This window comes from Hordeum vulgare, chromosome 1H, assembly GCF_904849725.1.
Source record: "Hordeum vulgare subsp. vulgare chromosome 1H, MorexV3_pseudomolecules_assembly, whole genome shotgun sequence".
NCBI lineage: Eukaryota > Viridiplantae > Streptophyta > Magnoliopsida > Poales > Poaceae > Hordeum > Hordeum vulgare.
Window position 1 is genome coordinate 495916924 of NC_058518.1, and position 25127 is coordinate 495942050.

A 25127-nucleotide genomic window follows, 5' to 3' on the forward strand; every position below is an offset into this window, starting at 1 on the left:
CTAATATGCCATGTCCGAGCCTAGCCCAAAATGCGCAATGGGTCAAAAAAAAACAAGCCCGAGCCCGGCCCAAACACAAAGTCCAACCCAGCTTGGCCCAGGTTTTCGGGCGGGGTTGGAGAATGGATCGTCGGGCCGGGCTGCCCATGCCTAGGTTTCGACTTGGTAGCCTAGAGCATGTCTAGGCCCGTGCGTCGGGGTAGTACTGCATACTCCATTGAACACCATAGATATTATCACACGATGCACCTGTTGTTGAGCCCTTAGGTTGGGAAGATATCTATCTTGAGGACGTTTGATCTGGACACGGTCGTGGGCTAGTTGATGATGATCTCAACGAGGGAAGGGTAGCTTGTCTTGAGGTGATGAAAGACATGATGCTCCGCAAGTCTCATTGTGTCTCTGGTTCGTCGTCGTACGTGGTGATCTTGTCAAATTTATACCGCAACAGGTCCTCGTGGATCAACATGTCCTGCTAAATGTAGCCAATGAATGTTTCATGTGACTGATTTAATATATTTTTATATACCATCAAGCATGTCCCTTTAATAAGGACTGGAATGGTACTGTTACTGATGTTGAAATATGGGGTGGGATTTAGTCTCATCCAATAATTTCAGAAAAATTCATGTATGTGTCATGACAAGGGATGGGGTGAGAAATTTAGCACCAACCTGCTAGTGGAGGAGGACTTGTATCCCCTTACAAGGGAGTCTTTTCCACTTCCTATTGAAGCTTGAGAAGAAAAGTGATACCCACGCGCTCCTCCTCCGCCGCCCGCCTCACGCGTCATGGTTCGTGAATGAGCCAAGCGAAGCTCATAACGGAGTCATCTCTCCACAACCCGATTGATATTTTTCACCTGCAAATAGATCATCGCCGTATAAAAAGATTTTAGTAACATACGCCGAGGCCACTAATTTGTCATAGGGAAACCGTCACAACGTTATGGAATTTTAATATTAATGTTACAAATGACTCTTTTTACGAAAGTTTTTATATGAACTATGACAAATTTTAGTGCATGTATCATGGCAAATTTAAGTAATTCATCATGACAATTTTAGTTTATTGTTCATGGAAAATTTGTGCCATTGACCATGCATTTTAAAAATAACTAACGACATATTTCTTTTTTACTTATGAACCATGTCAAAATTGTTTCATGGATCATGTCAAACTTTAGTAATTTATCATGACAAGTTTAGTTTGTTAATTTCCTTTTTTATAACATGTCAAAGTTTATTTTAAACACAGAAGAAAAAATAGTTAAAATATATTAGTTTCGTCACTTGTACATGAATGCGATGACATGATGTAACATGTGATCATTAAACATGTGTGCGTTATCTCGATCCAAATAAAAATACCAGGCCACTAATTTCTCATAGGGAAGACGTCACAGCATTATGAAATTTTAATATTAGTGTTGCAATTGACAATTTTTTTTTCGAATGTTACAAAGGAGTCTCAGAACTTCTGCATGCACATTAGGTCAGTTCGGCCCACAAATACACACTCAGTTTGACAATTTTAGTTACTAGAGATACTAAGATTGAGCACACCTAGCATAAACCGATGACCGCAACCCTCAGGCGCCAAGGACAAACAGGAGGAGCACCGTTGGGACAACATGGAATGAGTGGACGACATGGACATGGTTACGCTTTGAAAGCCAGAGAATAACACCTCCCTCCATAGCTGAAGAGGGCCACCACCCTCTTTGTCTTGGCTCGAAAGACGACGTACTGTCGGACATAGGAGACGCTCACCAAGAGCTAGAGACTGTCGATCCCCACGTCCAGAGCAAGTATGGCAAGAAAGGTGAACTCACAATTACAACGCGCCAACCCAATCCGTCTGGAGACGCTCACCAAGGAGTGCATGACGCGTGCGGTGGATTTGATTGACATGTATGGCCGGCTCCATATACTCGATGCATCAACTGTCTATTAGGGTGTAAGTGAAGTAGTAATTTCCAACATCGGGTGGCACATGTCAAAATTTATATGTTTATTTTTTGGGTTACCACAACTGTCCTATCTAGGACGATTGTTCAGTTCTTAAAAAGCCTACCTTGATGTACCCATAAACAAGAGTGGTAGTTATCCCAATCTCGAAATAACTTTTCATCCTTTTTATAGATAAACCATCACAAAGTACACAAACGAATATAGACTTTGCTACCACACTTGGCATCTATTCCGGAAACAGAAAGGATCAACCATAAGGAAGGGCGGTAAGGGCAACTATAACGGGTCAACCCAAACGAACAACGAATTCGTTTCTTTTTATCTGTTTGGGTCGACGAGGCGGACACGAACGTCTGCTTTTGCAAATGAGTCGGTTCATGCGTCCAACGCTGACTGAACTCAATTTTTGCCGACGAGAAAAAAAATCAAACATAATTAAACATTAAAAGCCGACCACGAAGCGTCGGGGCCGGTGAGGTCGACCAGCATTGGCGCAGGACTGGCCCAGGGGAACACCGAGTTCCAAAGGGTAGCTCCCTGCGCCTCCGTCGTCTGCCCCGCCGGCGCGGGCTGTGGTGGTGGCGGTGCAGCGCGAGCACGCTCCTCCGCCGCCGCCTCCCGTCGCTCCTCCTCCTCCTCATTCTCCAGCTCCATGAGCCGCAGGCCTTCGGCGCGCTCCGTCTGCAGGTGCACCGACCTCCAGTGCTCGAGGTAGGCCTACTCCTGCAGCGGGGTCGCGCCCGGCCAGATGGGCGGTGCGCTGACGAACTCCTGGACGACGTCGGTCCACTGATAGACCTGCCGTGGCAGCTCGGGCTCAGGCTCCGACGGAGGTGGTACGACGCAGTCGTCGGCGGCCGACAGTCCCATGACCTCCGCGAGCTACCGCTGGTACGCCTCCTCCTCTTCGACGGCGCGCCGAGCTTCTACCTCGCTGTCGCGGAGGATACCAGCGAGCGCCGCCTGGTAGACGGCCTCAGCCTCCTGGTCCTCGTCGCCGACGACAGGCAGCGGCGGCGGAGGGCCTCCTGGCTGCACTTGGCGAACGCCACGGCGGCGCTGCTCCTTGTGCTCCACCGCGAATCACAACTCCCAGTTTGGGGAGTCGGCCGCGTATGTGGGGTCTCGTCGCTGCTCTGTCGTCAGCAGACGCCGCCGCTTCGTCACCTCCTCCAGATGGACCCATGTCGACCGCGGTACGGCCGACACCGGAATCCTCTCCGGATCCAGGTGCCAGTCGTGCGGCAGCATGACGTCGGGGTAAGGGAGTGCGACGCGGTGCTCCCAGTGTCACCGCGCTTGGTGCACCGGGGCACTCACGCGCTGGCGAGGCCGGGAAGAAGACGACGGGGAGGTGGCGCGGGGGAAGAGCGGGGCCTTGCCCTTGTTTGGGAAGCCGCCGGCCATGGTGGGCTAGGGTTTCGGTCGCCGAAGAGGTGGCGAGGTGGGGACGGGAGCGGGTTCTGGAAGCGGGTGGTGGAACCCACCGCACGCTCGGAATAAAAAAGATCGTCCACGATCGCCGATGCGTGGGCCCGAGGATGGCAGCCGTCATAAATTAGGTTGACCGCGGTGGTTGGGGGCAGACACCGAGGGGGCGCGCGCGTCCGCTTCGCGTCCGCGCTGACGCATTTCAATCCCAAATTTAGAACGAAAATGGGTCGGCGCGGGCGCGAAGCAAACGCGTTTTGACAATGGATCGACGCGCTGGGCCATCTTTTTTGTCGGCGCCGACCCAAACGGAGAACCCATTTGAGTTGCTCTAAGGAGAACCCATTATTTACATAAAGTGTCAATGAATAGGTCATTATTGTCCAGATTAAGTAACGACTAGCTGTTTACAAATTTTTTGTTGCTAGCTTCGTGATTCATGGAAGATTGTACACTCACCAACTAGGGAGTGAAATTACCAAGCGTAGTTTTCTTTACCGTTTCCCTTGGCCAATAACAAAGGGAAAAAAATCAACAACTAAATTTAGGCATTATTTGAGGCCCTCTTTTTCGCAAAAATATTTGAGGCCCTCTTTGGATGGGATGATTCTTAAAACATGGAAATAGTATAAAAACACATAGTTAATTTATCACGGCATGTTGAATTCTACTGGAAAAAATGAATTATTAGAGGAAATACTTTGATTTTGCACTTGATTGGAGATAGTACCGAGAGAGAAAATGGATTATGTAAAGCGTATTTCCATGAGGTTCGAGCAAATATTTAGGTTTCTCCAAACTTTGTTGGAATTTTAATATATTACAAAAAATGCTTTGTTGAATTCAATGATCAAAAGGATAGGAATATAATTCTTTTCCATAGGATTACAGTGGATTCCCATTAGGATTTTTGACCCACAAAGACCACGAATTGATACGTTGTTTAGTTCCAATCAATGCCATCGGATGGTTCAAGTCCTCAATAAAGTGAAAAATAATAATATAATCATACATTCCCAAGGCGTTTGAGAATTTATTAAAATTAACTTTCGATCGAAAGGTTTAGAACTTTATCAAGTTCGAAACCCAAGTTACGAATGCAATATATGTTCACAAACTATAGGCAAGAAGATATCCATGCAATGATCTTGTAGGTGTGAGATCTACATGCCCAACTCATAGGGCGAGGTAGAAATGATATGATGATTGTTGGGTGAAATTAAGTTACACTTCAAAATAATGAGAATTAGAAAAGAATAAGACATACTATCATGTTTCATCTTCTCCGCATTGTCGTTAATCCCAAATTACTTCGGTGCAATTTTATGATCAAAAGTACATCGATACATAACTCCCAGGGAAACCATCCGGACACATAGCTTTAAAAGATCCAATCTAAAAGAAAGAGAGCATATCTAATCTGTCGATCAGAAAAAGGTTTGTACATGTGAGTGTAAAAATTTGTGGGAAGCGTTAAACCTTTTTCTCAGTCCGCGCTTGTATTTATATGGTAATTGTCGTGGCTTACAAGTGGATCGCACAACAGTTTGATCGAGAGAATTACAGAGATGGCCACTCCAAGAGAAGATAACAGAAGAAGAGATATGAAAGGTTTACAGGTTTAAACACTAATCCTACTTCTATACAACTTGTATTCCAACAGTGAGTATTCATCTCATCATTCACAAGACGTTTCACAAGCGGAATAACGTGAGAAGGTTCGACAATAGCATCATTGAAAAAAAACTGCTTAATATACATATGGTGATTCCCTGAATCTCATTCAAATTCTCCGTAGAGGACCCATCGTTCATTTTGTTGGGGTCGCTGTTAGTTGGTACTTCCTCCATTTCATAATGTAGTGTGCCCGCGCTTTACGAGATCTAAATTTAACCAACAAGACCGACTGCGACGAGAGCATGAATTACACCATTGGATTCGTATTTTCGATACGAATTTTTGCTCCCGTCGTAATCGATCTCGTTGATCAAATTTATAGTCAAACTTCAAACTTGAAACCGAAGATGCACTACAATATGAAATCGTGGCTTGAGATAGTGACCTCGAGCGTTTGGTCTATCTGGAGCTACATGCATTGATATCCCGTTGGCTTGCACTTCCTTTGTTTTTAAATATAAGTCTTTATAAAAAGTAAACTATGTACTACACACATAGCAAACATATATAGTCTGTAGCAAAATGTCTAAAAAGATATATACTTAGAAATATAGAGAAAGTACCAATAAAAGAAGAAACAGGGGAAGTATATAAAAATAGAGGGAATACAAAACGAGGGAAACCGGGAAACTGAGCACAGCCGCGATCCGGTGAAATGGCATCGAATATTTTTCTTCTCGTGTCAAACGATGAATGCAGTTACTGCTCCCCTGCTCTCCGGGCCCTCTTCCGGCCCGCGCGCGAGAGAGGACCAGTCAGGCCCAACCAACCGCCGACCGACCTGCCCGTTGTTGCCAACCAACCCCAACCCGGTGCGGACACGATAAAGTCACGACGCAAGCCCGCCGGGACGATGGACATCCCATACAAGTCGTCGCCAACTCGCAGGCGCAGGCGCAGCCCCGCCGTCGCTCTCACCACACCGGCAGCGGCAGGCACGGCTGGCTGCTCGCCCCCGAAGCACCGGTCGGTCGACATGGACCCTCCCGCGACGGCCGATCCAGCAGCGGGCTCCCCCTCCTCCTCGTCGCTGCGGAGGCGCGCCGCGCTCTCCGTCAACACGTCCGCGGCGGGCGCCAGCGGCAGGGGCATGGAGCGGGAGAGCAAGGAGGGGGCGGGTGAAGGGGGGAGGGAGGTGGAGGGGGCGGAGCCGGTGAGCCCGGCGGGGCGGCTGTTCCGGGAGGCGCACTTCAACTGCTACATCGTGGCGCTGCTGGGGCTCGCCGCGCCGGTGGACGTGGCGGCGGCCCGCGCCGGGCTGCAGGCCACGCTCGTCCGCCACCCACGCTTCTGCAGCGTCCAGGTTCGGCCACCTGCTCCCCACCAGACCCTCCCCGGCCTCCTCGCAACTTGCGCATAGAAAAGAATAGTGAGAAAGATGGTGGCTACAGTTGGTTTGTTCCGTCCCGAGATCGGCGAGCGGCGCATGGCGTTGACTCGGATTCTTGATAGGTTTCTCGTAGCATCGTAGGCAACAGTTTTATAAAGTTTCCAGGCATCTGAATCCGATGCCTGAAAGCGAGCTCCGAGAGTGGGCAAGGACGAATCACGCATCACCTTTCCAAAGTTCTTACTATTTCATTCATTGGTGCTAGCTTTCTCCTTTTATGGCCGGATTGATTTGATCCCACGCTTGATCAAGGAGCATGCCGTTGCGCTCCGGCGCCGGCGTGCAGGATCGGAGAGGGGAACCGCTGGCCGGAAGCTGGCGGCCTAGACATCGTTCCCTCTGCAGCACTGGCGGCGAGGCCCATCACGACAACAAATTCCACTTTGCCGTCGTGACCAGAGTGGCGACCGATCGCTGTCCCACAAAAATCTGCGTGCAGGAAAGGGAAGCTGAAAGCTGGCCGCCTGCCTGCCTGACATAAACAACTCGCTATCTTCCCAATTATGTCGATCCTATCACGAAAACAGATTCCGTTTGCTGTCGTGGTGATTGCCGAAAGTCCCCTTCAGTTTATCACTTTCCGGCCTGCAGCACGAAGCCGATGTCTTGTGTGCTCTCCATCTGAATTCTGAATTCTGAAACGACGGTCACCGGTTGAGAGGGAGACGCTTCTCTGCCGTGCCCGTGCAGCCTTCGCCATGCATCAACGCAGACATTGGAGACCATGCCAATTAAACAGCCGTTTGACGTGCGCGCCGACAGGGCCGGGCTCTGGAAGGAAATTTCAGCGAATTCACTAGTTGCCACGTGACAGAGACGTGCTTAAGCTATGTATACGCAGGCAGGACCAGAAATTAGCACCAAGTCTCAAAAGGACAAATTGTGATCACCAACAACTGTGCGCGCGAGGCTTTTGAAAACTAAAGAAAAATCGTTATTGCCTCTCTAACGTAGCCGGTGTCTAACTTGACTGTAACTTCGATTATTAATGCTTCTATAATAACGTGATAAAAGACGATGCATTAGCATGTCTAAAATGGATTATACATCGGGATGGATGAAGTAGTATTTTTTTTAACTTAAGAACAAGCTAGAATTTTAAATATTTTGAAACAGAGGTAGTACGTCTTTTTTTTTTCAAGGACTTGATCTATTACGGCATGATTACTCAGCTCCACAGTAACAAAACACACACTGCGCTGCAGGTGTCGGACGACGCCAAGAAGAACGCTAAGCCACGGTGGGTACGGACCACGGTGAACCTGGACGACCACGTCATCATCCCGGACCTGGACCCGGCCGCCACGTCGGCGGACCCGGACCGGGCCCTGGAGGACTACGTGTCCTCGCTGTCCACGCGGCCCATGGACCACTCCCGCCCGCTGTGGGACCTCCACGTCATCGACTTCCCGACCTCCGAGGCGGCCGCCGCCGTGGCCATCCGCATGCACCACTCCCTCGGCGACGGCGTCTCGCTCATCTCGCTCCTCACCGCCTGCACCCGCAGCGCCGCCGACCCGACCAGGCTGCCCGCGCTGCGGCCGCCCCCGCCCCCGCGCCGCTCCGGCGCCGCCGCCCCGCCGCTCTCGGCCGGCACCCTCGCGCTCGCCGCCTGGGCCTGGTCGCTCGTCGCGCTCGCCTGGAACACGCTGGTGGACGTGGCGCTCTTCGTGGCCACGTCGTGGTTCCTGCGCGACTCGCCCACGCCGTTCCTCGGGTCCCCCGGCGTCGAGTTCCGCCGCAAGCGCTTCCTCAACTGCACCCTGGACCTCGACGACGTCAAGCTCGTCAAGAATGCCATGAAGTGTGTAAGATCCTCGTACTTTCTTTCTTTTTTGATCACCAGTGACTGGATCTATATATGTTAGCTCGGTGACTTGACTGAATGTGAATGGTGTGTGCTTCTGCTTCTGCAGACTGTGAACGATGTGCTTGTTGGAGTGACCTCGGCGGCGCTCTCGCGCTATTATTTCCGCAAGACCGGTGAGTGGTGCGGTGTTCTTCAGTTGATCAGTCAACTACCACGGATGCCATATACTCCTACTTACGGAAAATGGGTGCTAATTGCCCCGCAAAAAGGAAGGAAAAAAGGGTGATAATTTGACGGTCGTTTTCTCTGTTCTGAATCTTGTTCAGGCGAGACCAGCAACGACAAGAGCAAGCCGCAAAAGAACATCCGCATGCGATCGGCGTTGCTCGTCAACATTCGGAAAACACCCGGCCTACATGTAAGCCTGAATTTGTCTTATGCATTTTCCTCGAGAAGATTTATTCCCTCAAAAGCTAATCTACACGTTAAGCGAGTTACCATGACAGTTAATTAGTGGTTCTGAACTTCTTCTTTGAGCAGACATTGGCACAGATGATGGATCCCAGTAAGGACAACACTGTCAAATGGGGGAACCAGATCGGTTACATCGTGCTCCCGTTCCGTATAGCGATGCACGATGATCCTCTCGAGTACATCCGGCAGGGGAAAAAGACAGCGGACAGGAAGAAGAGATCTTTGGAAGCGGTGTTCACATATTGGAGTGGAAATCTAGTGGTGAAACTCCTCGGCATTAAGGTATTGGCTTCTCCTTAGTTTTGATATGACAATGCTTGCTTAGTTTGTCAATGTTCTCCAAATCCACATTGGAAGAAAAACGTCACTGAATTTTCCAAGTATACATACATAACTGTGTTAAACAAATGTGGATTTTTTAACAGGCAGCCGCGGCTCTATGCTATGGCATGTTCACTAACACCACCATGTCATTCTCAAGCCTGCCCGGACCTACCGAGAAGGTGCAGTTCTATGGTCATCCGATCGTCTATATCGCCACAAGTGTCTATGGGCATCCACATGTAAGCACTTTCCTGACAAGGTTGTCAATTGCGCGGATTCCTTGTTCTCCCAGACTAATCCTTGTCTTATTTGATTGTGCGTAGGCTCTAACCGTGCATTTTCAAAGTTACATGAACATCATGAAGCTTGTCCTCGCAGTGGATGATGAGCAATTCCCGGACTCTCATCAACTATTGGATGACTTTGCCGAGTCCCTCAGGCTTGTTCGCCAGGCAGCTTCAGCAACATCATAGAAATAATTAAATTTAGATTTTAGCTAGGAGGTAGAACATGACACAAAATTTGCACCAATATACTATAGGCAGCCACTTGATAGGTTGGATTTATTTGTAAAGTTCCTGGTCGAGTATAATAAGTCATTTCTGTTTCCGGACTAGATGCCAAGTGAGGCAACGAAGCCCACGACGAGGGATAACCCCTCGTCTATATGATGCCAACTTAAAAAATACTCCCTCCCAAAATAACTGTCTCAACTTTATACTAGATCTAATATAAATTTGTACTAAGCTTAAGACGGTTATTTTGGGACGGAGGGAGTACTAATGTAAATGATTATACATGATTCCACTGCTGGCTCTTTCCAACTTAAGAAAGAGGTCATTGCTGACTCTTCCCTTAAATCTCTACTGGGAAGTAGGAATTTTTGTTGGAACAGCTTACCCGAGGCATCCTGATGGGGGTAGATTCTGATTTGTTTGAGGTAATTAGTTGGCATATATTAAAAAAAAATTGTCGTGTATGGTTAGATTTATAAGTACTGACCTCACCTTCCGTGTGGTAGTAGTTTATGGTTCTTCGTATGATTCTGGTAAAGAGAGCTTCATTTCTGAGTTGCACTTGCTTTTCGTGGACAATCCTGTCCCCACCTGATGGGAGGTGATTTTAATCTAGTTAGATATTGCACAGATAAGAACAGTGACAGGATGGATCACAAATGGTGTCATTTGTTTAATGCCTGGGCTGAAATCTGGAGCTTGTTAGAGGTCAAAATGGGAAATAGATTGTACACCTGGGCTGATAACCAGGATGATTTAGTCGTGACTACCATAGTAGAGTTTTCTGCACGACTGAGATTAATAGTAACTTCCCTCTAGTATCCATCCAAGCGCTCCCACGATTGGGAAGTGATCACACACCCTTTTCTTTTTGGGACTCTGGCTTAGGGCAGAGAACCAAAAGCTCTAGCTCTAAGTTTGAAAAATGAGGGTTATTAAGAAGTGATTTTAGCGAAGGAGTTATCAAACCATGGTCTAAACCTGTTAGAGGCAAAAACTCTGTGGCCATCTGGCAGAACAATATGAGGAATCTTCAGAGAGCTGCCAAGTGTTGGAGTATGAATATAGAGGCTGAACTTAGGACTTTAAAATGAGATATGATGATTGAGTATGATTTACTTGACATCAAAGCTGAGACTGCTGAACTCTCTCCGGTTTGTGCGATTGCGGGAACGTCTTACCTCGATCAGAGGCGACGGGTTCATGTTATATAGCAGGGGCGCACCTCCCTGTACAACGCATACAAGTTGTTGGAGAGATTACAGGAGAGGATAATTGGAGAGAAAGAAAGACGGGGTAGTTATCAGATTACAAGAGATAAGAAGATAAACTACCTAACAACCCATCTCTACGAGATCCTCCTCGGTTGGCTGGCTTGTACATGAAGATATGGTGCGACTGTCAGTTCATGATTCGTTTAATACCCTTCTTTAGTCACAACTTCATCAAGTTAAGATTATGCTTGAAGTTTTCAAAGCTCCTTATAAGTAAAGCCTTAGTGAATCCATCAACAACTTGGTCTCTAGAATGCACAAACCAAATGTTAAGTTGTTTCTGTGCAACTCTTTCTTTAACAAAATGGAAGTCTATTTCAATATGCTTTGTTATGGCATGAAACACTAGATTTGCAGAGAAGATAAGTGGCACCAAGATTGTCACACCATAGACATGGGACTTGAGCACTTTTTACGCCAAGTTGTATATCGTGCTATCACTTAGTTGTTTATCTTGCTTAGCATAAATTGTTGGTGCACATAGGTGAGCCTAGTTGTTTTAGGTTTTGTGCTTAAAAAATTAAACGTTAGTTTTATTCCGCATTTATTCCAGCCTAAACCGTAATTATTTTAAAACGCCTATGCGCCCCCCTCTAGACGACATTCACGTTCTTTCAGTTAATTAAAAAATTCATGATATTTTGGAAAGTTTCATGAAAATATAAAAATATGTTCGTTTAATTTGCAAAAACAACTTGCACATTTCAAAAAATTGTTCATGATATTACAAAATATCCACGCGTTCAAAATGATGTTGGGTGACATTTCAAGAAAGGTTCATGAATTGTAAAACAAAATTGTGAAATTTTATAAGAAGTTCATAACATATAGAATATCTCCATTAATTTTTTAGAATTTTTTCTATTAACAAATGTTTGCAAATTTGTAATTAAATGCTTGTGAATTGTATTTGGAAATGTTGAATGTGTGTTTAAAAATATGTACTATGTATTGTAAGAAAACTCACTCTGTATTTTGTAAATGTTTAATATGCATTTATTTAAATGTTCAACCCGTATCTAAACTGTTTGATATACATTATAAATATGTTCAACATGTGTTCGAAAAGTCAACATTTATTTTTTTAAAAGAAAAAGAAAAAGAAAAAAAATCAATAAACTGATAGAGAAAAACACAGAAAGAATAAAAAGGAAAAAAGGAGGCAAAACCTTCATAAACCATACCAAGACCGTGCAGAAGGTTCCTCGTCCTAGTAAGATTCCCATAATTGATTGGTACCAATTATTGGGCCAACTAACTTTCAAAATCTGTACGCGAACACGAATTAACCGCTCTCGTCCCGTGGTTATATATTTTGGATTGCCCGCTCTCGTTCCCCGTGCCACCGGCGATAGGTGACACATGAGAAACCTTAGCCGTCGCCACTTAGCAAGTTCTCCCACGTCCTCTCATGGCTACTCCACCACTGGAGGGCTCACCGACGAAGCCGCGCCGGACCCATGGATGGTTGCGGTGGGGCAGGATCTCCCATGCCCTCTCCTTGCTGCTGTTGGATGCACTCTTATAGCTCGTCGTGTGTGGCTTGCGGTTGTGCTTAGCGAGCATCAGGAGCTTAGGTGACCGGCATGGTGGCGTTATCCCGTGCGCCACCCTCATGCTCCTCATGCGCTGACTTTTTCCAAACCGTGTAACCTTCTCCAGCGATCGACTCCTGGCCTCCAAGAGACGATCTGCCCACATGTGCAGGCATCGACCCCCAGCTAGGTGGACCTACTTGGGAGGCATACAAATGGTTACAGTGTCCCCTTACAGCGACGACGACAAATGGTTTGGCTTGGGGCCTTGAGAGGTGTGACCATGAGAGCTTGAAGGATCCGAAGTATGTCTAGAGGGGAGGTGATTAGACTACTTGACCAAATAAAATTTAGCCCTTTCCAAATTTTAGTTGTGGGCCAGTTTTAGCAATTTGTGACTAGTCAAGTACACCCTACACATGCATTTCTAAGAGTATAGCAGCGAAAAGTAGAGGGTAGGGAAGGAAGATCAAACGCAAAGATTGACACAACGCTTTTTGACATGGTTTCGATAGGTGGTGCTATCGTAAGTGGAGACTTCAACCCACAGAGGGTAACGACTGCGAGAGTCCACGGAGGGCTCCATCCACAAAGGGCTCCACGAAGAAGTGGCCTTGTCTATTCCTCCATGGCTTACATCCACGAGGGACTAACCTCACTCGGGGTAGATCTTCACGAAGTAGGCGATCTGCTTGCCCTTACAAACTTCTTGGTTCAACTCAACAACACGAAGTAGGAGGCTCCCAAGCGACACCTAACCAATCTAGGAGGCACCACGTCCAAAAGGTAATAGATGCGGTAGAACGATGAACTCCTTGCTATTGTGCTTCAAAAGATAGTCTCCTTAACACTCAATCACTCTCTCACAGATTTGGCATGGATATAAGAGGTTGATTGGGTGGAAAGTAACTTGGGGAGGCTAGAGATAAAGTTTCTAATGGATGGATAGGAATCTCTTGATCTCAACACATGAGTAGATGACTCTCTCTCACAAAAATGGATATGCCAAGTGTATGTGTGTTCTGAGTGCTTCCTGTGCGAGTGAGAGGTGGTGAAGGGGTATATATAGGCATCTCCCAAAATCCAACCGTTACAACATTATTGCACAACTCGGTGACACCGAAATGAAACTCGATGGTACCGAGCTGCACTAAATGCGGCAACTTTTGCATTCTCGGTGAGACCGATATATGAATCCCGATGGTGCTGGTATGGGTCACCTGGAGCAGTTTACAAATCTCGGTGAGACTGATTTCAAAACTTAGGAATTCTGATTCTTGAAATTGACACACCAGCAAATTGGTTAATGATCTCGGTGGCACCAAAGTGGAAGTTGGTGGTACCGAGATTCTAGGGTTTGACAAAGGTTTTGTTTGCGGAAAATTGGTAGGGCCGAAATGGAATTCTTGCTGGCACCGATTTTGACGTATAGGCTTTGGGCAAAGATTTTTATGGGAGAATGACTGAGTATTTTTGGTGGCTATCTCTAAGCACTTGAGCAACCAACTCATCATAAATACTTCATCCCTTTTTAATACTATTGGCTTTCCTATGGACTCAAAAGTGATTTCTCATAAATATAAAATGTAGAGTCCTCTTGCTTGAAGCTTGACCAATGCTATTCCATTCCTTGCACCAAGGGGTTTCTCCTCACAATCTTTTAGCCAATGCATCTTAAAAAATTTCTGAAATATACTTGGATAAGACCATTAGTTCAATGACATATATGTTGTTATTAATTACCAACACCACCTTAGGGAGCAATTGTGTTTTCAGAGCTACGACACATCACTATGGACTGCGGAGGCCATAGAAAGATCCTTGTGAGAGTTCCTCTTTGTGGATTTGGTGATTGCATTCAACGGTGAGATGCAATCTGCAAACGATGGCTTGACACAGAGTGTACGGTTGTGCAACAATGACAGCCAATTTTTGAGCCCAACGCATGTAGCCATGAGATCGTGGAAAAAGCGGTGGCGATAACACATGAGTGACCTCGCTGACCTCCCGGGAGAAAACCTAGGTTTGATCGGTGTTGTTTATACCTGACAATGACGTTGTTTTTGTGTCATTTTGGATATGCTCGAACTGATTATTCAAGGTGAAAACCTAGAATATGGGTGTTTGAGGGTCGCTTCTTTATTCAAGTTCTTGATGTTGAATAGTCTTGTTTTCCTTGTGATATCATGAGATAGTTAGTGCGGATATGTTCATAGTTGTAATTTGTCCATGGTGGATATGTTCACTTTTTTCCTTACATGGTTGAGTCATAGCTTCGGTCTCATATGATTTTATTATTTGTATGCGTGTTTTGTGTGTGGGTTGGTGTTGGCCATGTGCATCATATCTATCCACATGCCGATTATGTAGTACTCCCTCCGTCACGGTTTAGAAGGCGTGCAAGGAAATTATCTAGAACCTAGGTGGTTATTGATTGGTTGTGAAATGAGTTTCAAAAAATAACATTCACACTACGCATGCATATAAAAGTAGTACAATGAAGTACTCCCTTTGGTGTATAGGTCATCTTAGGTTGTGCACCGTGACCAAGACGGAGAGGAAAACAAAAAAATTAATGTAATTTTGCTAATTAATACCATTGCATGCAATGAACTGACCACCGCATGTCATGCTTGTTATTCTCAAGTCATTAAAAATATACACGCCCCACGTCTCTTATTGGTTGATTCCTTTATTCATATCAAAAAACAAAAAACGAGAGGAAAGTTAATGCACCTTGCCTAAGTGTTTTGAAATTATTTGGTTTTCGTAGGATGACTTAGGCTGGTTGTAATGGGAAGTATCATATACTAGTATCATGCATATGATACTAGTGTATGATACTACACCCATAATGCATAGTATCATGTGCTAGTATCATAGAACAGTTCATTTATTGCCATGCATGACACATAGTAGCAGAACATTTAATATGATACAGTATCATAAGGCTGGTTGTAAGGCTGGCCATAGTGGGGGTATCATAGCTAGTAACATAGTCTTGGGACTAGCAAACATGGTGATGTGACAAGTAATTAAAGAAGAGAGAGAGGGTTATAGTAACATAGGTAGATACCGTATCATGTTAAATGCTATGCTACTATGTGTCATGCATGTCAATAAATGGGAACACCTATGATACTAGTTTATGATACTATGCACTATGAAGGTAGTATCATACAATAGTAACATATGCATGATACTACTATATGTTACTCCCCACTATGAGCAGCCTAATGGGTAGTATCATAAGTTAGTATCATGTATATGATACTCCCTCCTTTCCGGTTTATAGGGCTCATCTCAAAATTTTCAGATTTTCATTACATTAGACTCATTTTGAGTCTAATTGAGTTAAAGTGCTTTGAGACCCACGTCGTATTTAATTCATAGAGTTTAGAGAAAGGAAATGAGTGGTTATGCATGCATCGTTTTCTACATCCATCGTGCAAGTCCAATGAAAATGAGGATGCTACATTTATTGCCTTGGAAATTGAATATGTGAGAAATATTTCATTGACTAGTTAAAACTAGTGTCATCCACTCACGATGCACCTTGGTTGATGAGATTTCAGAGTTGAGCCCTATAAACCAGAAAGGAGGGAGTACTAGTGTATGATACTACCTTCGTAATGCATAGTACTCCCTCCTTTACGGTTTATAGGGCTCATCTCAAAATTTTTAGATTTCCATTATATTAGGCTCATTTTGAGTCTAATTGAATTAAAGTGCTTTGAGTCCCACGCCATATTTACTTCATAGAGTTTAAAGAAAGGAGATGAGTGGCTATGCTTGCATCGTTTTTTACATCCATCATGCAAGTCCAATGAGAAGGAGGATGCTACATTTATTGCCTTGGAAATTGAATATGTGAGAAATATTTCATTGGCTAGTTAAAACTAGTGTCATCCACTCACAATTCACCTTAGTTGATGAGATTTCAGATTTGAGCCCTATAAACCGGAAAGGAGGGAGTATCATATATTAGTATCATAGATCACTGTATTTATTGCCATGCATGACACATAGTAGTATAAAATTTATTATGATACGGTATCATAATATGATACTCAACCATCTCTTTCTTCATTTAATTCCATGTCACCTCATCAAAATTGCCTAGTTGGCATGCATGATACTAGTTATGATACTCCCATTACGACCAGCCTAATATGATACTCAACCCTCTTTTTCTTCATTTAATTCCATGTCATCTCAACAAATATGCCTAGTTGACATGCATGATACTACTTATGATACTCCCATTACGACCAACCTTATACACCCAAACGGAGGGAGTACTAATTAGAAGCTAGAAGTAAATGCAATGCGCCTTAAACCTTGTCTATTGTGGAAATGCACGTAAGTTTAACTGTGCCTTCTAAAACGTGACGGAGGTAGTAGTGTTCATATCCATTTAATGCTTAATTTTGAGTCAATAAGTTCTACCATCTGTCAAAAAAGAGAGTTATATATTTGGGAAAAAACCAACCACATTCATGCGTGCGTCTCCTCGGCAAAGATGCACACCGGCGCGAACGGCCGCTCATCACCCTCAGTTGTTGGTAATTTTGACACATAAGATTTTTAATGACGTGCCATGCAATAAATGAAGAAAGAGAGCAAGATTGTATGTCAATTAACCAACACCCTTACACAAGCTCCAGTGTAGAATGAGAGAACATCTTATTTATTACCTCACATCTTATTGGGCAAACTAGATACAACCCATTGGAGTAGTTGTATGTTAAGGTGTTGACTGATGACATGACATATTTTACCGACAAGCTAACCAACAAACTGAGATGCCCTCACTGATGCATGCGGCGTCCACTCGATCGGCGTGCACGGGAGCACTCCCGAGTACTGCGCTGGCGGACTGCTCGTGTGATGTGCGCGATTAATGCAGACCAATCCATAATCAGTCGCCCCTTCTATAAAACAACTACACAAGCTTCCAGCGACGAAATACTCACGTTCTTTCCAGGTTTCGCCATGTCCGTGACTTCCACCGGCGACGGCGGCGGCATGCCGTGGCAGACCGCTTTAGCCATGGTTGCCCGACCATTGCCCATCTCCGGCTCGCACGTCCTCAAGATCGACGGCTACTCCGGCACCAAGAGCCTCGTCAATGGCAAAGGCATCACGTCCGAGACCTTTGTTGTCGTACGCCATCGCTGGTTCATGAGGTACTTCCGGGACGGCCACTCACCCGACCAATTTGGTTGGATATCCATCTATCTCCATCTTGTTCACACCGATAGTGACCACGAAGCCAAGGCCCGCTGCAAGATCAGTTTGCTCGACCAGGACGGGGAGCCGGTGCCGTCCCATGGCGCGGTCATCGGTGTTCATGACGAAGCTCCTTGGACGGAACACTAGTGGAAAACGGGCCTTTGGCCTGGACCCTTTAGTCCCGGCCTGCCTCTGGGCCGGAACTAAAGGCCCGGCCACGTCGTCCCAATTCCCAATTCCTCCCTCGAGGCTTTAGTCCCGGCCCGTAAGGAGCCTATAGTCCCGGTTCGTGTCCCAAACCGGGACTAAAGGGCTACGCGGTGTGCAGCCCGCATGTGCGCCACCTTTAGTCCCGGTTTGTGTCTCAAACCGGGACTAAAGTCCTCTGCCTATATATAGCACAGCCCCCCCTCTCCCCTCTTCCTTGCATTTTTCTTGGATGGAGGATTGTGGGTGGGTGCTAGCTCTCCACTTTTTTTGATGCACTAGAGGTGTTTGTTGAAATGTGTGTTAGAGCGATGCCGCTTCAGTTCACCGAACACAACTACGATATGAGATGCCTGAGCCACGCTTAAACCTCTTCCTCTTTATTTCTACCCATTCTAAAAAGTTAGCAACTATATTTCCTCGTTTAGACCGTGCGGTACTAATTTTTAGGATCGTGATTGTATTTGATATACTGTCGTATAACACAGATGAGCCATCCATGGATGTACGGTGATCGACGCACAGCCGCTTACAGAGAAGGCGTGCATTCTTTTCGAGATGCAGCCGATGCGAACAAGCATGGTGGTGGCTATATGTTTTGTCCATGTGTTGAATGTCGGAATGAGAAGGATTACACTTCCTCAAGAGTCATTCAGAGCCACCTGCTTCGGTCCGGTTTTATGTCGGGCTATAATGTTTGGACCAAGCACGGAGAAAGAGGGGTTATGATGGAAGACGACGATGAAGAAGAAGAGAACGATGATGACAACTACCGATCTATGTTCCCTGAGTATGCTGATACCGCAATGGAAGACAATGAAGAAGAAGATCAGGATGAAGAACGGGAACCAGATGAGCCCGCTGATGATCTTGGCCGGGTCATTTCTGATGCACGGCGAGGTTGCGACACAGAAAAGGAGAGGTTGCAGTTCGAGAAGATGTTACAGGACCACAACAAATTGTTGTACCCAACTTGTGAAGATGGCCAGAAGAAGCTGGGTAGCACACTGGAATTGCTGAAGTGGAAGGCAGAGACCGGTGTGACTGACTCGTCATTCGAAAAGTTGCTGGTACTGATGAAGAAGATGCTTCCAAGAAAGAACGAATTGCCCGCCAGCACGTACGAAGCAAAGAAGCTTGTCTGCCCTCTAGGATTAGACGTGCAGAAGATACATGCATGCCCTAATGACTGCATCCTCTACCGCGGTGAGAAGTACGAGAATATGGATAAATGCCCGGTATGCACTGCATTGCGGTATAAGATCAGAAAAGATGACCCTGGTGATATCAAGGGCGAGCCACCCAGGAAGAGGGTTCCTGCCAAGGTGATGTGGTATGCTCCTATAATACCACGGTTGAAACGTCTGTTCAGAAATAAAGATCATGCGAAGCTGTTGCGATGGCACATGGAAGATCGTATGAAAGACGATAAGTTGAGGCACACCACTGATGGTCGGCAGTGGAGAAAAATCGAGAGAGAGTTCCCGAGATTTGCAGCTGACGCAAGGAACTTATGGTTAGGTCTGAGTACAGATGGCATGAATCCTTTTGGGGAGCAGAGTTGCAGTCACAGCACCTGACCCGTTACTCTATGTATCTACAACCTTCCTCCTTGGTTGTGCATGAAGCGGAAGTTCATTATGATGCCAGTGCTTATACAAGGTCCAAAGCAACCCGGCAACGATATTGATGTGTACCTAAGGCCATTAGTTGATGAACTTTTACAGCTGTGGACCGACCCAGGTGTACGTGTGTGGGACGAGCACAAACAAGAGGAATTTGACCTTCGAGCGTTGCTTTCGTAACCATCAATGATTGGCCTGCTCTTAGTAACATTTCAGGACAGTCAAACAAGGGATACAATGCATGCACGCACTGTTTGGATCAGACAGAAAGTATATATCTCGACAACTGTAGGAAGAATGTGTATCCGTACAATCGTCGTTTTCTTCCGCCCAAGCATCCCTTAAAGAAAAAAGGCAAGCATTTCAATGGCAAGGCAGAACCCCGGGGGAAGCCTGTCATCCGTACTGGTGCCGAAGTATTTGACATGGTCAAAGATTTAAAAGTAATCTTTGGAAAGGGTCCTAGCAGCAAACCTATTCCTAACGGCCCTGATAAGCGCGTACCCATGTGGAAGAAGAAATCTATATTTTGGGAGCTACCCTACTGGGAAGTCCATGAGGTCTGCTCGGCAATCGACGTGATGCACCTGACGAAGAATCTCTGCGTAAATATTCTTGGCTTCCTGGGCTTGTATGGGAAGTCAAAAGATACACCGGAAGCACGGGAGGACCAGGAACGTCATAAAGGAAGAGATGACATGCATCCAGGGCAGTTTCAATGGCGTGCCAGCTACGCTCTTACTAAGGAAGAGAAGGAAATCTTCTTTGAAGTCCTTTTCAGTATCAAGGTCCCGACTGGCTTCTCGTCGAATATAAAGGGAATCGTAAATATGAAAGACAAAAAATTACAAAACCTAAAGTCTCATGACTGCCACATGCTTATGACGCAATTGCTTCCGGCTGCACTGAGGGGAATTCTACCGGAAAATGTTCGCCTGGCAATTGTGAAGGTATGTGCATTCCTCAATGCAATTTCTCAGAAGGTAATCGATCGAGAAAGTCTATCAGGGTTACAGATTGATGTGGTCCAATGTCTGGTCAGCTTTGAGTTGTTGTTCCCGCCATCCTTCTTCAATATAATGACACACCTCCTAGTTCATCTAGTCGAAGAGATTAGAATTCTCGGTCCTGTGTTTCTACACAATATGTTCCCCTTCGAGAGGTTCATGGGAGTCTTAAAGAAATATGTTCGTAACCGTGCTAGGCCAGAAGGAAGCATCTCCAAGGGCTATGGAACAGAGGAGGTCATTGAGTTTTGTGTGGACTTTCTTCCTGACCTTAAGCCGATTGGTGTTCCTGAATCTCGGTATGAGGGTAGGCTAACAGGAAAAGGCACACTACGAAGGAAATCAAAAGTATGTATGGACGGGCATTCTTTCTCTCAAGCACACTACACAGTTCTACACAATTCCACCGTGGTGGCTCCGTATATCGTGAGACACAAGAATATTCTACGCTACAAAAACCCGGGGAAGGCTGACTCTTGGATTAAAGGGGAACACGAGAAGACTTTCGGCAGTTGATTGCAGACACATCTCATGAATGACGACACCGTTGGAGATGAGCTGTACTGTTTGGCCAGGCCACCATCTTCGACTATATGTACTTTCCAAGGGTATGAGATAAATGAGAATACATTTTACACGGTTGCCCAAGATAAAAAGAGCACCAACCAAAATAGTGGTGTCTGCTTTGATACAACAGACGAGAATGGGCACTGTTTGGAAACATATTACGGGTACATAGAGGAGATATGGGAACTTGACTATGGACCTACTTTTAAGATCCCTTTATTTCGGTGCAAATGGGTGAAGCTCACAGGAGGCGCGGTAGTTGTAGACCAAAAGTACGGCATGACAATAGTGGATCTCAACAATCTTGCGTACATGGACGAACCATTTGTCCTAGCCAATGATGTCGCTCAGGTTTTCTATGTGAATGACATGTCTACATTAACGAGAAAAATAAATCAGCAAAAGAAGATATCGTGCGATGAGCCAAAACGCCACATAGTTCTTTCAGGGAAAAGAAACATCGTGGGAGTAGATGACAAGACAGACATGTCAGAAGATTATAATAAGTTTCATGAAATTCCGTCCTTCAAAGTGAAAACTGACCCAAGCATCCTACTGAATGATGAAGATTCTCCATGGCTACGACCCAGAAGAAAACAGAAATAATAGATAGGAATATTGGTGCAATAATGTAATAATGTATTAAACCTTTTATGTAATGCATGTATGGAATGTACTAAATTTCAAACACTTTTCATTTTCATAGTATCCATGTAAGAGATGAGTTCTCGTTCGAAACCCTGATACTTCGAGAGAGATTGTCCGTTTTGTACACGAAGTGCATCCAGTTTTTGTCGTAGCCCTCTCAACTTTTTAACACATGCTATGCGGGTGAAATGATGATAGCATGCCAACTTTCAACATTTTCAGAGTTCATTTGTAGTGCTTTTCAATTTCAGGGTCAACTAGCTCAAAAAAAAGTAAATGCACGAAATATACCAAGTGAAGTCAGAAATTGTTGAAATTTTGTACGAAATATACCATTGCAGAACATATGACCAAATTAATACAAGTTCATCATCACATTAAAGCCAAAGAACAGTAGTGATCAAATGTTATTATTGCAAAAAATAAATATATAAAGTTCTTTCATAAAACAACATACAACTATGTAAAACATTTAAATGCAACAACAAACGCGATCAAAATCGCAACTAAGGTAACAATTGACCCAACATCATAATGATACCAAGCCTCTTTATCAATGGCATATTTTCTAATATTCCTAATCTTCAAGCGCATTTCATCCATCTTCAAGCGCATTGCATCCATCTTCAACCGCATCGCATCGATCTTCATCTTGCGATCATCGATGACATTGGCGACATGCAACTCCAGTTCCATGTTCTTATCCTCAATTATTTTCAATTTTTTCTTCAAGTATTTGTTTTCTTTTTCAACCAAATTTAACTTTTCGACAAGAATTTTTATGTGGGTTGGAATTTCCGGTTCACATACCTCCTAGATTAAAAAAATATATGTCACATTGGTCGTCATAATTGTCATAAACACTAAATAAAACAAATAGTTATAAAAGATAATACATACCACATCCGAATCATAGATAGGACAAGGGCCGACGGAGGCGGATACCAAAACCATCGCACTATATAATAATAAAAAATAATGAAAGTGAGTAATTTATACAAGTATGTATCTAAATCATACAAGTAAGATTTTTTTGATTTTAAAAAGAAGATAAGAACAAGAGGCTCACCACGGTGGTGCTCGTAGTTGGTGCACGACCAAACCTAGACAAATATTAAGGAAAATGGAGCTTGGAGGTCGAGATTGGAGAGGAGAAAGCTTAAGTAGAGTGGTTCGGGCATTTCATCGAACACGTCATGTGCATGAACTAGAGTGGCAAGAGCATGGCATGGTCACACTTCAACAACCAAAAAACGGGGGATATGGTGGGCAGGGGCGAGGGTTTATATAGGCAAAACTTTAGTCCCGGTTCTTTCCACGCCCCGGGACTAAAGGCCCCTGCTTCCCCCCTTCTGGTCAGCCGAAAAAGGGCCTTTAGTCCCGGTTCGTGGCTCCACCCGGGACTAAAGGGGGTCTTTAGTCCCGGTTCGAGCCACGCACCGGGACTAAAGGCCCCTGCTTCCCGCCTTCTGCTCTGCCGAAAAAGGGCCTTTAGTCCGAGGGCGTGGCTCCACCCGGGACTAAAGGGATCTTTAGTCCCGGATCGAGCCCCGAACCGGGACTAAAGATCCACCTGTATAAGCGGGAGTTAGTAAATTTCAAACCCAAATCGTCCATTTCTCTTCTTCTTCCTCTCGTTCTCCTGTCCGGCGCGGCAAGCGACGAACTCGACGACGCCATCAGGCTGCCCGCCGTCCTGCTCGCCGCCGCCTGTCGTCCTCCTCGCCGTCGCCGTCGTCCTGCTCGCCGCCGCCGTCCTCCTCGCCGCGCGCCGCCCTCCTCGTCGCGCGCCGCCCCGTCCTCCTCGCCGTCGCCGTCATCCTGCTCGCCGCCACCGTCCTCCTCGCCGCGTGCCGCCCTCCTCGCCGCGCGCCGCCCCGTCCTCCTCGCCGCGCTCCGCCGTCCTCCTCTCCGCGCGCCGTCGACACCTCCGGCCGGTAAGCCCCACGCCCCCTCCTCCCCAACACTCCGGCCAGCACAAGCAAAGAAGAAAAAGGAGAAGAAAAGAAAAAAAAGGAGAAGAAAGGAAGAAAAAGGAGAAGAAAAGAAGAAAAAGGAGAAGAAAGGAAGAAAAAGGAGAAGAAAGGAAGAAAAATAGAAGAAAGGAAGAAAAAGGAGAAGAAAGGAAGAAAAAGGAGAATAAGAAGAGGAGGAGAAGAAAAGAAGAAAAAGGAGAATAAGAAGAGGAGGAGAGGAGAAGAAGAGGAAAAATAGAAGAAGAGGAGAAGTAGAAGTAGAAGAAGAAGTAGAAGAAGAGGAGAAATGCTTAAGTGTTAATAGTGTTTCTTAGATTATTGCTTAGTTTTGCTATTGTATATGCTTAAGTGTTAATAGTTTAATTTTTCTATTGTATATGCTTAAGTGTTAATAGTTTATTTTTAGCAAGAAAATTAATAGAACTAGTTTAATTTTGCTATTGTATATGCTTAAGTGTCTGGGACTGGGCTCCGCCCGGCTGGTATTTTAGAGTTTAGGTTCTAGCCAAGACCCGGGACTAAAGGTCCTCCTATATAAAACGAGCCTTCGAAGTTTCCGACCCCTCTTATATAGTTTGTTAGTTTATTAGTTAATCAAATGTCCGTTTTTTGCAGAACTATGGATCCACATATCAGGAACCTCGAAGAGGAAGAACTTCTCGAAGATATAATCAAAGACGACCCCGACGTTGAACCAGCTGAATCTCCGACGTCATATCTAAATGACTCCGGATATGGAATGGAGGTCGAGCGACACGAAGATGAAGCCGATGGGGTAGGAGATAGGTCCAATGACGGAGAAGGTGATAGCTCCACTGATGGAGAAGCCGGTGAAGAAATAATAAAGTCCGACGAGGTATACATATGAAGTTCGACAATCACTTGTAATATGTGAAAAATATTGGAGATAGCTCTATATTGTATACATATACTTTCTTTTGACGAATGTTTCTCCCTCTTAGGCCTCCACATCGAGCAAATCTACGAAACGAGGCCCGACAAGAAAGTTGGATGCACGGACGCATTACACCTTTGAGGTGATAATGCCTACGGGCGAACCCAAGCTTCCTAAGAATGCTGCTGACACATTCAAGAAGCAATGCGGAGTTCTCGTTAGGGATCACGTCCCGATCAGCGTTCGGGAGTGGAACAAGCGCAAAGGGGCAGCCGATAGTGACTATGTCGCCGAAAGGTACAAAGATAATCTTTGGAATGATCTCATGTCACATTTCAACCTGCCAGAATGTGAGAATGAAGACGCCGCAGACAAACTGAGGGCCAAAGTCAAGCAGTGGACTCTAAGAAGATGGCCGAACTGTTCCGTAGCTGGAAGAAGAAGCTATGGAAAAACTATCTGAAGACAAAGAAAGTGCCAGTATTCGAGGGGTATCTAGCCAAGCAGGCGAATCACTGGAAGGAATTTCAAGAGTACAAGGAGTCAGAAGATGCCAAGGCATTA

General features: G+C 45.4%; 1 protein-coding gene across 1 annotated transcript; it reads left to right on the plus strand.

Annotated features, from left to right (window-relative positions):
• The first annotated feature begins 5925 nt into the window (after positions 1–5925).
• LOC123449726 (wax ester synthase/diacylglycerol acyltransferase 11-like) lies at positions 5926–9939 on the plus strand. Its single transcript, XM_045127049.1, has 7 exons — positions 5926–6384; positions 7677–8279; positions 8388–8454; positions 8608–8699; positions 8822–9037; positions 9181–9318; positions 9403–9939. The coding sequence occupies exons 1-7, from the start codon at positions 5935–5937 to the stop codon at positions 9550–9552; spliced, it is 1716 nt and encodes a 571-aa protein (XP_044982984.1). The 5' UTR covers positions 5926–5934; the 3' UTR covers positions 9553–9939.
• The last annotated feature ends 15188 nt before the right edge of the window (positions 9940–25127 follow it).